Below are 14,959 nucleotides of genomic sequence, written 5' to 3' on the forward strand. Positions count from 1 at the left end.
GCCCAGGGTTAATAGGCATGTGAGGCCACTTGTGCCCGCCTGCCAACGAGGATCCAGGGCATTTAAGCAATGCCAGAATTGGAAAGAATTTGCACTGAACCCTCCAAATGCCACTTGGTCTGTACTGGACATGCATCAGATAGGAGCTTTCCCACCTCATTGTGGGTCTGGGGGCTGGAGTGGGTGCATCGTGCGGCTGGGGCTACGCTGGCTGCACCAGGGCCTTTGTCAGGCACACTGCCAGGAAGGATGCCCTGGAACATTGCTTCAAGGCATATCGCCAGGCCACTACGTCCCGGGTCAGCTAAGCATAAAAGGAGACACCAGGATCCAGCTGCTGAAGGTGTGTGGACACCTCAGGCAGACTGGCTTGTGGCAAGCAGGGAGCAGTTTCACCGGACTTGGGCCCCTTCAGACTGGGGAGAGTGGGGCCGTGAGGACAGGTGAGGAAGGTGCTGGCAGTCAGCTCTAGGAACAGAGGTCTGAGGACCGCCGGCCTGAGCTTTGACTCTCAGCCTGGCATCTGGCCTCTTCTTCCGACTCACTCTCATAGACCCTCCATGTCTGAGAGCCCTCTATACTGGTGGCCACAGTATGGCCTGGGTCATGCGCCCCAGTCCAACTCAGTCACCCTGCACTCTGGGAACTTTTGTCCACCTCCATGGGGAGTCTGTCCTCCCTCCTCCAAACCTCTTGAGTGGTGTTTCTCTACTTTGGGGAAACTCTTGTTCCCTTGCAGTGTCGACATCTAGTGAAATGTCTTACTTCAAATTTGGGTTGAATTGTGTTCCCCCAAATTTATATATTGGAGACCTAACTCCCAGTGCCTCAGAACGTGGCTCATTTGGAGATAAGATCTTTACAGAGGTGATTAACATGAGGCCACTAGGTTGGCCCTAATCCCAAATGACCAGTGTCCCTGTGAAGAAGAGGAGATCAGGACACAGACACACACAGAGTGATGACCCCATGAGAACACGGAGGGAAGACAGCATCTACGTGGAGGAGAGAGGCCTCAGGGGAAACCTGCCCTGCCCACACCTGGATCTTGGACTTGCAACCTCCAGGACTGGGAGATGATAAATTCCTGCTGTTGAAGCTGCCTGGGCTCTGATGTTTGTTATCAGCCTGTGCTGACTGACACACTTCCCCTGAAGGCCTGCATGGTCCCTGAGGCAGGAGCAGGGTCTGAGTGGAGACGGTCTGCTCTCTTCCCAGCTGGCAGCCCTGGCTCCCTCCCGGGACAGTCTCCCTGATGAGTCCCTTTTCCTCGCACACGGAGCCAGCTGACTTACCTCAAGGGAAGGAGGGGCAATGGGGTCCCAAGACAGGAGTGAGATGAGTCTTTTATTTGTTTTTGTTTTGTTTTGTTTCAGGCTCGGCTTGGGGGATGGCAGCTGATGGACAGGAGAGTCCAGGAGAAGGAACCACTGAGAGCCAGGGGGGCTGGGGAAGGGGAGGTGTGGAAGGTTCCAGCGAGCAGACTGGGGCCTGAGGCAGAGAGCAGGACAGAGGGGCTCGGAGGGTCACCACAGGGCCCGCTGCGGGCCCCTGAGCACGAACAGCAGCAGGAACCAGGTCTGGGGAGACATGAGGGTTGTGCTGTGCCCGGACGAGCCAGCAGTCCGCCAAGGCTGATCTGGAAACTGCGTCTGAGGAGCAGACGTGGGATCAGGGGGAGGTGTGAGCCTCTGGATCTTGTCGATCCAGTCGGTGAAGTAGTCAACCCTGGTGAAGACGCTGGGGTAGATAGGGTGCCGGCAGTCCAAGCCCCAGCTGGCCAGCCCCACCAGAACCCAGGCACTGAGGAGGTTGCAGACGAGGGGCCCCCCGGAATCGCCCTAGGAAAGAGAGGGGAGTTAGTGCAGGTGACTGAGCAGGGTCTAAGAACACCAGGTGGCAGGGGGTGCCCACGAGTCTATGAAAGTCCAGACCAGCATCGAGCTATGGACACATCAAGGTGACATGGGCGGGCCTTGGAAATGCACTTCAGGGTGCTCCCAACTGACCTGGGGACAATCACAGATCTAAATCCGTCATCACGTGGACTCTGCCCTCTGCCCCTGCACCCCAGGAAGGGCTGGTGGCCCAGAGGAACAAGCAGAGCCCAGATCAGGGGAGGCAGACCCAGCAGGAGAACGAAGGCCAACACTTGTTACCACAGACCAGACACCGCACTGAATTCCCTACAGAAGCCTTATGAAGGGGAGGCTCGTAGCACCCCCCACTTCATGAGTGAGGAAATTGGCTGTGGTCACAGCACCGGTAAGTGACAGACAGAGACCAGAGCAGGTCCACCTGCCCCACAATCTGAGTCCTGGGACATTCTGCAGTGTCCCCCGCTCCCTAGAGCTGTTTCCCGTGCCCACACTGGACCAGATGGAATGTCATGGACAGGCTATGGTGGTTGGAAGGCTACCAGGTGTCCAGCTCCGTGGTGTCCTCAGCCTGGGGGTCCCCAGAGGGGGAGTGGGGTCAAGGGCACCATGGATGTCCAGCAGGCAGGCCGACAGAGGGCATCGGCTCTAAACTCCACAGGAGAAGGCAGGTGGGGGGCAAGGCTGGAAGGGAGATCTTTGGTGACAACCGTGTGGGGACTCAGGGGCTGAGCCCTGTGAGGAGGTTGGGTCAGAAAGTCCATACCATCATCTGTGGCCTGGGAACCAAGAAACCAGGCCTACGTCCTACCAGGAGGTGGATGGCTGAGCTTCCTGCTGTGACTCAGCAGCTCCCCGGACGGTAATGAGAGCAACTGTCAGTGAGGCCTCCCCACGGCAGGCCCACCTCATGCCTCCTGCCCACGTTTCCTCGGGCTGCCACCACCCATGACCACAGCGGACACTTACCCTCAAAGCTCTGGAGTCAGAGTCTGAGAACAGGTGTCTCTGTGCCTTTCCCTAGATCTTTTAGCAACACCAGGACTTGGGATTTGGGGTCCCTCCAAATCCAGAATGGTCTCATCTTGAGACTCTAATCACATCTGCAAAGACCCTACACAGTTCCCAGTAAGGTTACATTCTAAGGTTCCAAATGGACGTGAATTTGGGGGACAGCACTCAGACCACTATAGCATCCTTTCAACAACCCCATGGAGGAGGCCTCAGAATCCCATGCGGGCTCAAAGGTGCCACCCGAGGTTCCAGGGCAGGGACACATGGCAGAGCCATGTCTCTGACTCCAGGCCACCCCCCCCCCCCCAGTCCTCGGTGCCTTCCATGCAGGAGGCAGGTGCACAGACATCAGCTCTTAAGGCTGGGGCCTGACAGTGTGCTTGGAGGCTGGGTGGGCTTGGAGTCAGGATGCTGGCAGAGCAGGTGTGGGCTGCCTTATGTAGGGCTGGTCACTTTCCCTCTCTGGGCCTGCTTGCCCACCTGCAGGATGGGGCATCGCAGAGAGTGGAAAGAAATCTTCACAATCCACTGGGTTGTGCCCAATGGCAGATACACACCCAGAATACACAAAATTATAAGGAGCTCCTGAAATAAAAAGACAGACAGCCCAACAGAAGAGTGACGGGGGTAAAACCAGAAGGGAAACTTTACTGAAGAAGATATCTGGCGACAACAAATACGGGACAATTTATTTAACTTAATCCGTCATCTGGAAAACACAAATTAAATCACAGTAAGATACCATGATGCACACACACCAAAATGAGCAAAGACAGAGAGCGCTAAGTATTGGCAAGAATATAAACTCATCCGCTGCTCAAAGTGGTGGGGCAGGGGCACCACATCCCCTAACATCTGCCAAAGCTGGGTCTCCACACAATCCAACGATTCTACTCGTGGTCTGCTGTGAATATAAAGAGGATATAAAGCGGATGAGACACTTGGAAGTGAATGAAATGGAAAACTCGAAAGCTCCCCAAATACTCCTTGACAGCGGAACCAACAAGAGGACTGAATGCACACGACGGAACGCGCCCTAAGCGCAGACAGGGCAGAGGAAACGCACACACGGAGCGCCGAGACACCGGCTGCCAGCTGGAAATGAACCCCACGGAGGGAGAGTTCAGAAGCTATTGTAAGGTGTTAGAGGTGGCGGCTGGGGCCCCCTCGGGTGTTAGAGTGGGTTGGGCGGTGGGGAGTCAGTCACACGTGTCAGGATATGAAGATTCACCTGCTGCTCTTAGCAATCATATATGCCTCTGCATGCGTGTTACACTGGAGCGAAAAGCTTGAAATGTGCTAACAACAGATGCTGTTTGGAGGTCCTGCCAGCAGATGCCCTCATGTGGCTTAGGAAGGGGTGAGCCAGGGGACACTGCTGGGGACGGGGAGACAGGAAGGCCCACAGGTCTCCACAGAGCAGAAGCAACACAGGCCCGCTGGGGAAACTGAGGCAAACAGGCAAGGGAAGAACAGAAACTCACGTGGCAGGTGGCCTTTCCTGTCGAGAAATCACCAGCACACAGCATCTCCTCCTGCACTGAGTACGTCTTGCTGTTGCTAAGTTTTCGTCTGTATAAGATGTTACAGAACTTGTTCTCGATGAGGCTCACCTTACCCTCCTGGAGATGGAAGGGCGAGTGCAGATGTTCTGTGTGAATAGGAAGGGGACCTGTGGCGTGCGCTGTGGGGAAGCCCCGGCCACCACGAAACACGCGGTTTGCTCAACACAGACGGGCCTCGAACACGGCTGCGGTCTTCCATCCGTCCCTAACAGGCTCCTCTCCTACTTCCTGAACGGTTCACACACTCATCCATTCCCTCTACCTCACTCACTCCGCAAAGAAAGAAGGCAAATCCCACCAGCACAGCCATTCTCAGGGCCTTGGCCACCACTGACCCACCCGCCTACGCTGTCACACACCATGTCCGCCCGTCTGTCACTGCCCTTCCTCCCATCCTCCCATCCACTGAATCCCCCCATCCGCCTACCCACCCCACCTCTCATGCTTGTCTCCATCCCTCCGTCAATACCCACGAGCCACCAGCCACTCCTCTCCCAGCCACGCCGCCCCACACAGCCACCAGCACTCACCCCTCCATTCGTCTGTCCTCATGCTGGGCATACTGTAGACGCCACTGACACAGGGGGCATTGTTGTTGGGGACACAGGGCGAGTGAGGAACGTGGACGGGATTGTGGGGACACAGGGCAAGTGAGGAACGTGGACGGGATTGTTTCAGAAGTGATAAGTGGTGTGAAGGAAACAAAACAGGAGGAGGAACCCCTCTCAGCTCACGTGGGCAAGCGGAACTCCGCAGAGGAGGGGCCGAGTCATCGATGTAAAGACAGGGTGGCCCCCTGCACACAAACACCAGTGGGCAGAGAGGCAGGTGGAGAAGCCGGCCGTGGCAAAGGCCCTGGGGTGAGGACGGCAGGAAGGAGCCTGGTGGCTGACTTGGGGTGTGCAGGGGATGTAGGGAGGGCTGGGGCCAAGGTCTGGAGCGTCTGGCCGCCAAGGCAGGGATTCTGGACTTGTTCTAACAGTCCAAACAGCTGTGAGGGCACGCAGGGAGCTGAGCAGGGAAGTGGCACAATTCACGATTTAAAGTGAGCAGACAGCTGTGTGGACACTAAGCAGGACACATAGGGTGGGCGCTGGGAGACCAGTCTGGAGGCACAGGCAAGACGCGATGGTCCGTCAGAGCAGGGAGGCAATAGCGGAGCACGGGCCAGGTGCCTGGGGTGGGGGTGGGGGGATGTTAAAACAAGTCAGACATGGTCCTCGCCCTCAAGGAAGAACCAGCCTCTGTGCCTGCGTGTGTGTGCACGTGTGTGAGAGACAGAGAGAGACACAGAGACAGAGAGAGTGCTGGGGGCCAGGTTGCCCTATGGTTGGGACAGTCCCTCGGACTTAAGGAACTCCAAAGCTTTAGAATCACACACTTTTCAGAACTAGAACTAAAACGGTCCAGTGCTCTAGAAATGAGGCACAGAGGCTCAAGGTCCCGTGCCCGCTTGCCAGGGGGGCCCCTAGGGCTGAACCTGGCCTCCGTCTTTCCTCCCTCTCTCACCCCCGCCCCTCCTCGCCTCTCCCACACGCCCTCACGGTCCTCGCTGAGCATCCCCCAGCCGGTTATCCAGCAGGACAAGTTGCTGGACAGCTGCAGGCCGGGGCTCGGGAGGCAGGCAGGGGCGATGTAGGAGGTGAAGTTCACAGGCACGTGCAGCTGCAGCATGGTTATGTCACTCCCGAAGGGGTGAAGCTTCTCAAAGTCTGGGTGCACGACGATCCGGCTCACAGACATCTCCCGGGTGTGCTGGCCGTGCTGGTACAGCCGTGTGCTTCCCAGCAGAACCTGGTAGTCTGCTGGGGCTTGGGATTTGCTGGCAGGGAACAGCTCATCGTCACTGTCTCCGAGCCCGGGGTCAGCTCCCTCTCCCTGCCCCTCATCTACCTGCCCCTGCCTGCGCGACACTCCTCTTCCCAACCATCTTGGGGCTGCCTGATGTCCTGTCCCCGACCTGAGACGTGTGGCTTCCCTGTCACATCTTGAATCGGAAGCGTGGGGACTCCTTGTGCTCAGGGCTCCCTGGTGGGGCCTCGCATCAAGGCCTTCCACCTTATACAGAGGAACCCTGGCTCAGGCCTAGCTCCGGCCTGACCCTTCCCAAAGCTCCCCGCGGCCCCACTTTGGCCCCACATCTTTCCTGCCCCTTCTTCCTGTAAACACCTTCCTGCCGGAGGGCTGTGTGCACACCTGTTCATAAGTTTCCACAAAAGATGTGTTAAATGAGCGGATGAGTGCAGGAAATGGCGCCTTGTCCCCGGAACAAGAGCGATGAAACATCCGGCCCTGCCAGCCATCTGGTGGAAAGTCCTACCCCCGCCCGGTGCCCAAACCCTTCCCTTCTGGCTCCACCCATGCCAGCTGGCACCTCTCCTGACCTCCCTTCTTGTCCATGGGGCCCTCCCGTCTCACCCACGCTGGACTGACACCCCCGCCATGGCACAGAGGGGCTAATGTGTGGAACCGGGTAGGTGCTGACAGGGCTCTGGGCCCTTAAAGCCAGTCAGTGCCCGAACTCTAGCTCCCTGGCCTGGGCTGTGATGCCCAGCTGCACCCTTGAGACCCCTTCTCATCCATTCAGAAGCTGAGTGCCGAGCCAGGCACCCTCCAAGGCCGAGGAGCCCACCTCCCACCCAGGCAGCCTGGCATATGGGTGCCGGCAGCCACGCCTCCTCCTGGGCACACAGTTCTGCAAAAATGATAAGAAAAATCACCCGGCTGCTGGCTGTGTGTGTAGTCCCAGGTCCCTGCCTACGGTCTGCCACCGAGGAGTGTGGGGACACGGAGGGCAAGCCCTGATCTGAGGAGGCAGAGCGCCTGCCCACACCGCGTGGCAGCCAGGACAGACACTGCCAATCTGTGCTGGGGGACAGGCACAGGGGCTGAGGACAGAGGGGGTGAGTGGGGAGCACGTGCGGGTGGAGGGGACACCGGTCAAAGGCAGGAATGACGCGTCAAAGCCCAGCGCATTGGACACCCATCACCCCTTTTCTCCTCTTCCCCTTGCATCCCGCTGCCCCACTGGCCCCTCTGCTGGCACCCAGGAGGGGGGACTCACTTGAGAAAGCAGTGGGCAGTGGACACCAGCCAGAGGGAGTCGATGAGGACAGCTCCGCAGATGTGTGCGTGCTGGTACAGCAGGCTGGCCTGCCAAGGCCACTGGCCGGCCAGCACATCCTGGCCACCATAGATCTTCCCCGTCACCTTGGGCCTCCCGCACACTGTGGAGACACACCCCTGCCCTGTCTACGATAGAGACACCGGTGACCCCAAGTGACGCTACCACAGAGGCCTTCCTCCGCTTCACAGATGCAAAAACCAAGGCCAAGGGTCAAGGGGCCTGGCCAGAAGGCCAGGGCCGCCCGGACCCTGCCTTCATCAGCTGCCGTCGAGGACAGTAGAGCCGAGCACAGGCCGGCAAGCCCTGTGGTCAGGATGAGGGCCCAGGGGTCTGGTGAGGCCAGGCACGGAGGACCAAGAGAGGCCACAGCACATCCCCAGGGAGACAGATGTCCCTGAATGCACCTGCGGGGGGCTGGGCCAGTGTTCCCTTCAACTGGCAGCCTCCGCCTCCTCGCCCACTCTGCAGATGGAAGAACTGAAGGTCTCAGGGGTTCCTAACCCGACCTGCTGGCCGTGATGCTTCCAGGGGGCTTCCTATGTGCCCTCCACCTCACCCCGCCTCTCAGGGAGGGAGGTTCATGGCAGGAAGGAGTCTGTGGTGCTGGGTGACCCCGGGAGGGCCACTCCCCTGACTCAGGACGCTGTTTCTTAAGGAAGAGGGAGCAGTCTAGTGACAACGCCCCGGTTCTGGGGTTCACACCGGGGGAGGGGCAGAGGTGTGCCCAGGAGGGCCCCCTCACTCAGCAGTCCCCCCCCCCCCCCCCAGCCCCCATCCCAGGGTCAGGCCCTGCCACCCGCCCGGCTCCAGGTGGGTCCACAGTGGGGCCTGCGAGGGGGCGGAGAGAAGAAACGGCCGTGGCCGCGCCCCAGCCCCTCCCGGAGCTGGAGCCCCCCCTCCGCCCACACGCCTCAGCCCAACGCACCTGCTCCTAGCGCCAACCGCTGCGCGCCCCCCGCCTGCCGCCCGCGCCCCTCAGTCGCTGCCTCCACTGGAGCTGGAGCAGGGACGCGGGCGACCACTGGCCAGGATCCTCGTATGCCCGTGGCTAGCAGCAGCAGCAGCCGGAGCAGGGCCGCCAGCCAGCCTCGCCCACGGGGGGTCGGCCCCTCCTCTCCCATGACCGGGGACGCCGACCCCAGCCTGACCCGACCTGACCCCCCACCCCTGACCCCAGGCCAGCCAATCCCTGGCCGCTCCTATCCTAGGCCCTGCCCTGCCCTGCCCCTGTCCGGCCTCCCCCCGCCCCCCCCCCCCCCCCCCCCCGCCCCAATCCTGGGCCCTAATCCTGCCCAGACCCTACCCCACTGAGCCCTGACTCAGGCCTGGACTCCTCCCCACATCTGGTCCTGACCCCACCCCTCTTGGCCTCCTGCCCAGCTGGTCCCAGCAGGGCGGGACCTCAGTGCAGTCAAGGGCTCCTATGAATTCAAGAGAAAAGACAGTAGACACCACATAGAAAATAGCAACTGTATGAGAAAGCAATTCATGGGAGAGGGAATTTAAAGTATCTGTAGGCAAGAAAACATGCTTCATTTAACTGGTTAACTAGAAAAGGGAGTTGAAACATTACAGTGTGTCATTTTCAATCATCAAATTGCAAACATTTTCTGGGATGGATAAAGACCCATACACCTTGGTTAATCAGTGATTTCTCCACCGTGTGAGGAAAACATCCAAATTTCAGACACGCTTATTATTGTCAACTCCAGGATGGAGTGTCCTGCATTGTTGGTATTGGGAGTAAGATCCTATCGGCTCACACTTACTTTCCGTGTGCCCAGGGAAATTATTTTATTCACCACCGAGTCTAGCGGCAAGAGAGGAGGGGGATTAGAGCTGCACACCGTAGACACTGAAATTCAGCTTAATAGCTACTATTGTTATTTAATGAAAACAGAAGCCAAGGGGCACCCAGCTTTACTTACTGGCTAAGAAATTATACTTGAATAAATTTTAAAAAGCCACCTTTTGGGTTCTTACCCAAACTACACCACAGTTTACCTAAACTGGTGTTAGGAAGAATGTATATTTCATATAGAGACTAGAAGAATAATTCATGAATTTTATAAAAGGGAATATAGGATTGATGGAGAAGGTGAGGTGATGATGAAGACCATATTAAATGAGTTAAGATCGGAGTGTCTGTGGAATATACAGTTGGATTCGTTCAATAGGTATTTGGAAGTACCAATTTAGGATTTGGGGAAGTGCCTTGGGGTTGGAGATAGAGAGTACTGTGAGGTATGAGGTGATAGTTGAGTCTATGGGAGAGGATAAAATCGTTGAAAAAAACATATAGAACAAAATCAGAGACCGAAACACAGAAAAGAGCCAAAAAAGAAAAAGGAGCCAGTAAGAGACTGAGGACTGCATAGGGTGAATTAAAAAAAAAATTTTTTAATGTTTATTAATTTTTGAGTGAGAGAGAGAGAGAGTGAACAGGGGAGGAGCAGAGAGAGAGGGAGACAGAATCAGAAGCAGGTTCCAGGCTCTGAGCTGTCAGCACAGAGCCCGACGCGGGGCTCGAACTCACAAACCACAAGATCATGACCTGAGCTGAAGTTGGACGCTTGACTGACTGAGCCACCCGGGCGCCCTGCATAGGGTGAATTTAAACCATAGAAACACTAAATTACACAACTACAAGATTTCTTAATCACTTTTTAAACAGCTTTATGGGGACATAGTTTATATACCATGAAGTTCATACATTACAAGGGACAATTGAATGATTTTCAGTCAACTTTGAGAATTGTGACACAATCACCAGATTTGCAGCTAATGTTCTCTCATTGCTGGCACTAGATAGCCACCTATGGGCTTTTTGTCCCTCTAAATTTATGTTTTCTGGACATATCATATAAATGGAATCACATACTATGTTGTCTTTCAATCTGGCTTTTTCGCTTAGTGTGACAGCACTCCCACTGGCCTTCGCAGGGAGCTGGCCTCGAGCTCAGGTGCTCCTGTTGGCTGACCTGAGTCCTTGGTCTGCAGTAGAACTAACCTTCTTGTCTTGGGTTTGCAGACCACTGGCCTTGAGGATGAAGGACGATACGGCCTGACCACACTCGAAAACACCTGCCACGGATGCCAGCAGGTCCATCCAGGGTCACGGCGACACAGAACTCACTGCCTGGGCACCCCTTCTCCTGCATGCAGGCCCCTTCCCATTCCCCACACCTTCCCCTCGAAAACCCTCCCACTTCACCTGGACGGGGAAGATGGCCTTCGAGACATTAGTCCATCCTCTTCCCAGGTTGCCGGCTTCCTGAGTAAAGCGACCTCTCTTTTCCCACCATCACTCGTCTCTCAAGTGTTGATTTTCGAGCAGAGAGCAGCGGAGCCTGAGGTCAGAACCGGTTCTGTCCAGTAACATTAGCACATTGGTTTTGGAGTTCATCCATGCTGTGGTACATATTGGTATTCTGTTCCTTTTCCTTCCGTGGAATGGTTGTACCACATTTTGATTATCCATTTACCAGTTGATGGACATTTGGATCGTCTGCAGTTTGGGGCAGTTACAAATAACACTGCTATGAATATTCATGTTCTGGTCTTCGTGTGGACATCTGTTTTCATTTTTGGGGGGTGGATTCCTAGGACAAGAATGAAAGTGCTGGGTCATACCTAAGTTTAGCTTTAAGATTTTCTAAGCTGACAAACTGCTTTCCAAAGAGTCTGTACCATTTTACATTCTTGCCATGGTGGAGGAAGCTTACACTTGATTCTACATGCTTGCCAACACGTGTCTTTTTTTTATTATAGTCCTCCTAATGGTGTGAAGTGCTGACTTACTGTGGCTTCAATCCACTTTTCCCTAATGACTAATGATGTTGAATGTGTTTTCATGTGCTCCATTGCCACTCTTGTATTTTCTTTAGTAAAAATGTCCATTCAAATCTTTTGCCTGTTTCAAAAAATATTTGTCTTTTTACCAAGTTGTATCTATGTTCTTTACCAGATGTGCAATGTGTAAATATTTTCTCCAAGTCTCCGGCTTGTCTTTCATTCTTTCAACGGTGGCTTTTGAAGAGCAAAATATTTTAATTCTGATGACTTCTAAGAAGTTCAGGGTTTTTTTTGTATGGATCATGCTTTCGGTGTCATACTTAAGAGATCATGAAAGTTTTCTACTGTTTTCCTTGAGAAACTTTAAGGGTTGGTTCTTACATTTGGATCAGTTTTTAGTTCATTGTTGTCTAGTGTGATGTAAGTTTTTTTGTTTGTTTGATTTTTGGATTTTCATGTGGCTATCCATCTGTCCCAGCACCATTTCTTAGTTTAAAAAAAAGAAAAAGATGATCTTTTCCCCACTGAATAGTCTTGGAGCCTTTGTCTGAAATCAGTTCATAGTAAAAAATAAAATTTTATTTCTGGACTTTCAATGCCGTGCCATTGTCGTAGATGCACACTCTCATGCCAGAATTCCACTGTCTAGATTAACGTGCATTATAGCGAATTTTGAACTAAGTAGTGCAAGTTTTCCAGCTTTATTATTTTTCCAAACTCTTTAGGCTGTTTTAGGCCCTTAGCATTTCCATATAAATGGTAGAATCACCTGGTCAATGTCCGCCCCCCAAAAAGTCTGCTGGGATTTCCACAGGGACTGCATTAAATTTATAAGTGAATTTCTTGATAATATGAAATCTCCATCAATTGTTTAAAAATACTTTTAAAACTTCAATTAATACCTGACATTATATTACACATATATTTTTATCTCTACCTCCTTACCAAGGAAAGTCCACAGACAATACGTGCTTTTTGTCACTTTGTATTTATTTTAAGCATTGTATCTTCAACACCTAGAAAAATGTTTGGCATACGGTAGGGCTTACTTAATATTTTTGAAAGTCTGAACAAAAGGATAAAACTTTTTTAAAAAAATGAGTAGTCAGCATCATAAGCTAATTTGATTGACAAAGGGGATTACCAACATGTGTTAAAAAGTTTGAAATGTGTGGATAGATTTAAATAAACTACAGTCACCTAGGAATATGAAGAAGTATTCTGAAGAGTTCTACAATGCCTCCATACAATGAGTACTACTCAGCAATAAAAAGGAAGGAGTTACAGAAAATTAGAATAGCGTGGATAAATTTCAAATGCATTAGGTTTAATGAAAGAAGCCAGGCTCAAAGGTCATATGCTGTAGATTGCATTTACATACGTGGAAAAGAAGCCACAGGGAGAAAAACTATCAGTTGTTACCAGGGGCTCAGGGTGAAAAAGGGAAAGACTGTGAAGGAGGGAGAGTTAAGATAGAGGAGGAGTAGGGAGACCCAAGCTTGTCTGGTCCCTCAAACACAGCTACATAGTTATCAAATCATCCTGAACATCCCAGAAATCAATGGGAGGTCTGAGAGAACAAAAACTGTAAGACTACAAGTAGAAAAGCGACCACCTTCTGGAAGGTAGGAGGAGGAGAGAGTTGACTTGGGAGAGACATAGCTGCAGATACAGCAGAGGGGGAGGGGCTGCACTCAGAGGCTACTGCTAAGTAGTATAAGCAGCAGAACTTTTTGAAGTCTGCTTCCGTGAGGTATGAGCCTGGCCTAAAAGTGCTCAGGTGCCAGGGCGGAATCCCAGGAATGACAACGTGGTCTGAGGGTCTCCTGGGTCACAAGAAGAACAGGTGACACCAATGTGCTGCACTGTTCCCAGGCATAGGAGTCAGACTCGGGTACCAGCTTTCTGCTCTGTTTTGACATAAGCTCTGAACTGCTGTGCAGTTGTGCAACTGCTTTCCTAAGCCGGGCAGCAAAAGCATGGCAAGACCCCCCCCTCCCCCCCCCCCCAGGAGCAGTGCTCGTCCATGCCGCAGGAATCCCTAAAATGTGGCGTTTTGAAACTCAGTGTTGCACCTGAGATAAAAAAAAAAGCTTGAACACAAGCTGGGTGAACTTGGGGTTTTGATGGAAACCGGGGACACAAGAGGGGCGATTGATTGCTCTTCTTTGAGGGTTCCCTGAAGAGTGGGGGGTGCAAACTTTCATCTCGGGGCTAGAAGGTGGGCACAGTGATGTTCATCCCACCCATCAGGGAAGAGCGCCTACAGGGAGCAAGACAGTGCCACCTAGTGGAGGCAAGATCCACTTACACCAAGCCCTGCCCCCTGCACCCCGGATGAAGATTTCCACTAAACAAGCCAGCCTGAGAACCAGCACAGCAGGCCTCTACCCCAGAAGACCAGCGCAAATAACTCCCTGCACCAAGTCCATGATCATAGCACTGCAAATCTTCAGCTCTAGTGGAAATAAGATCTAACTTCCGTTTTACTTTTATTCTTTTTTTTTATTCTTTTTATTTATTTTCTTATTTTTTCAATTACTTTATAGACTTTTTATTATTATGATTTTCATTATTTACTCATATATGTTTTATTTTTTTAATATTTTAATTAACTTTGTGGTTTCCTTACTTGTATTTTACTTTATTTTATTTTATTTTTGGATCTAGATTATTTTAACAAGCAGACCAAAACATACCCACAATCTAGTTTTGTTCATTTGCTTGTTTGTTTTTTCTTTGTTCTTTGTGGGGTTTTGTGGGGTTTTTTCTTCATTTTTCTTTTCTTCTTTTCTATCCTGAACAAAATGACAAGACAGTGAATTCACACCAAAAGAAAGAACAAGAGGTAGAACTCATGGTGAGGTATTTAATCAACACACATAAGTTAGATGTCTGAACTAGAATTTAAAACAATTGTAAGGATACTAGCTGGGCTTGAAAAAAGAACATGGAAGATACAAGACAGTCCCTTTCTCCAGAAATAAAATAACTAAAATCTAGTCAGGCCAAAATTAAAAATGCTATAACCGATATGGAAACCTGAAATGGATGCCATGATGAGGACGGACAAAGCAGAGGAGCAAATTAGTAATATGGAAGATAAAATTGTGGAAAATAATGAAGCTGAAAAGAAGAGGGAAACAAAGTTCATGGATCACAAAGGCAAACTTAGGGAACTCAGCAACTCTTTAAAACATAATAATTTTCATATCATAGGGATCCCAGAAGAGAGGGAAAAGGGGCAGAAGTTTATTTGAACAGTGAAGACTTCCCTAATCTGGGGAAGGACACAGACATCAAGATCCAAGAGGCACAGAGAACTCCCATTAAACTCAATAAAAGCCAACCATCACCAAGGCATATTATAGTCAAATTCACAAAATACACAGACAAAGAAAGAATCCTAAAAACAGCAAGAGAAAAAAATCTTTAACCTACAAGGGAAGACAGATCAGTTTCATGGCAGATCTGTGCACATAAACTTGGAAGGCCAGAAAGGAGTGGCAGGATACCGTCAACATACTGAATGGGAAAAATATGCCACCAAGAATCCTTTATCCAGCAAGGCTGTCATTCAG

At 52.0% G+C, this 14,959-nt stretch overlaps 1 protein-coding gene across 1 annotated transcript; it reads right to left on the minus strand.

Moving 5' to 3' along the window:
- Positions 1-1,526: 1,526 nt before the first annotated feature.
- LOC115499281 (putative serine protease 47) lies at positions 1,527-8,704 on the minus strand. Its single transcript, XM_030293068.1, has 5 exons — positions 8,509-8,704; positions 7,521-7,683; positions 6,001-6,278; positions 4,376-4,542; positions 1,527-1,841 (listed from the first exon to the last, which is right to left on the minus strand). Exons 1-5 carry the CDS (start codon positions 8,702-8,704, stop codon positions 1,527-1,529), a joined length of 1,119 nt encoding a protein of 372 aa, XP_030148928.1.
- Positions 8,705-14,959: the final 6,255 nt, after the last annotated feature.

This window comes from Lynx canadensis, chromosome D4, assembly GCF_007474595.2.
Source record: "Lynx canadensis isolate LIC74 chromosome D4, mLynCan4.pri.v2, whole genome shotgun sequence".
Lineage (NCBI taxonomy): Eukaryota > Metazoa > Chordata > Mammalia > Carnivora > Felidae > Lynx > Lynx canadensis.

What these genes read in the sequence shown, in the direction of transcription:
- LOC115499281 (XM_030293068.1), bottom strand. Translation starts at nt 8,704, where the DNA reads ATGGGAGAGGAGGGGCCGACCCCCCGTGGGCGAGGCTGGCTGGCGGCC. An exon ending in GCGGTTGGCGCTAGGAGCAG is followed by an intron (nt 7,684 to 8,508) that starts GTGCGTTGGGCT and finishes GTGTCTCCACAG; the next exon opens with TGTGCGGGAGGCCCAAGGTG. An exon ending in CAGGAAAGGCCACCTGCCAC is followed by an intron (nt 1,842 to 4,375) that starts GTGAGTTTCTGT and finishes TCTCTTTCCTAG; the next exon opens with GGCGATTCCGGGGGGCCCCT.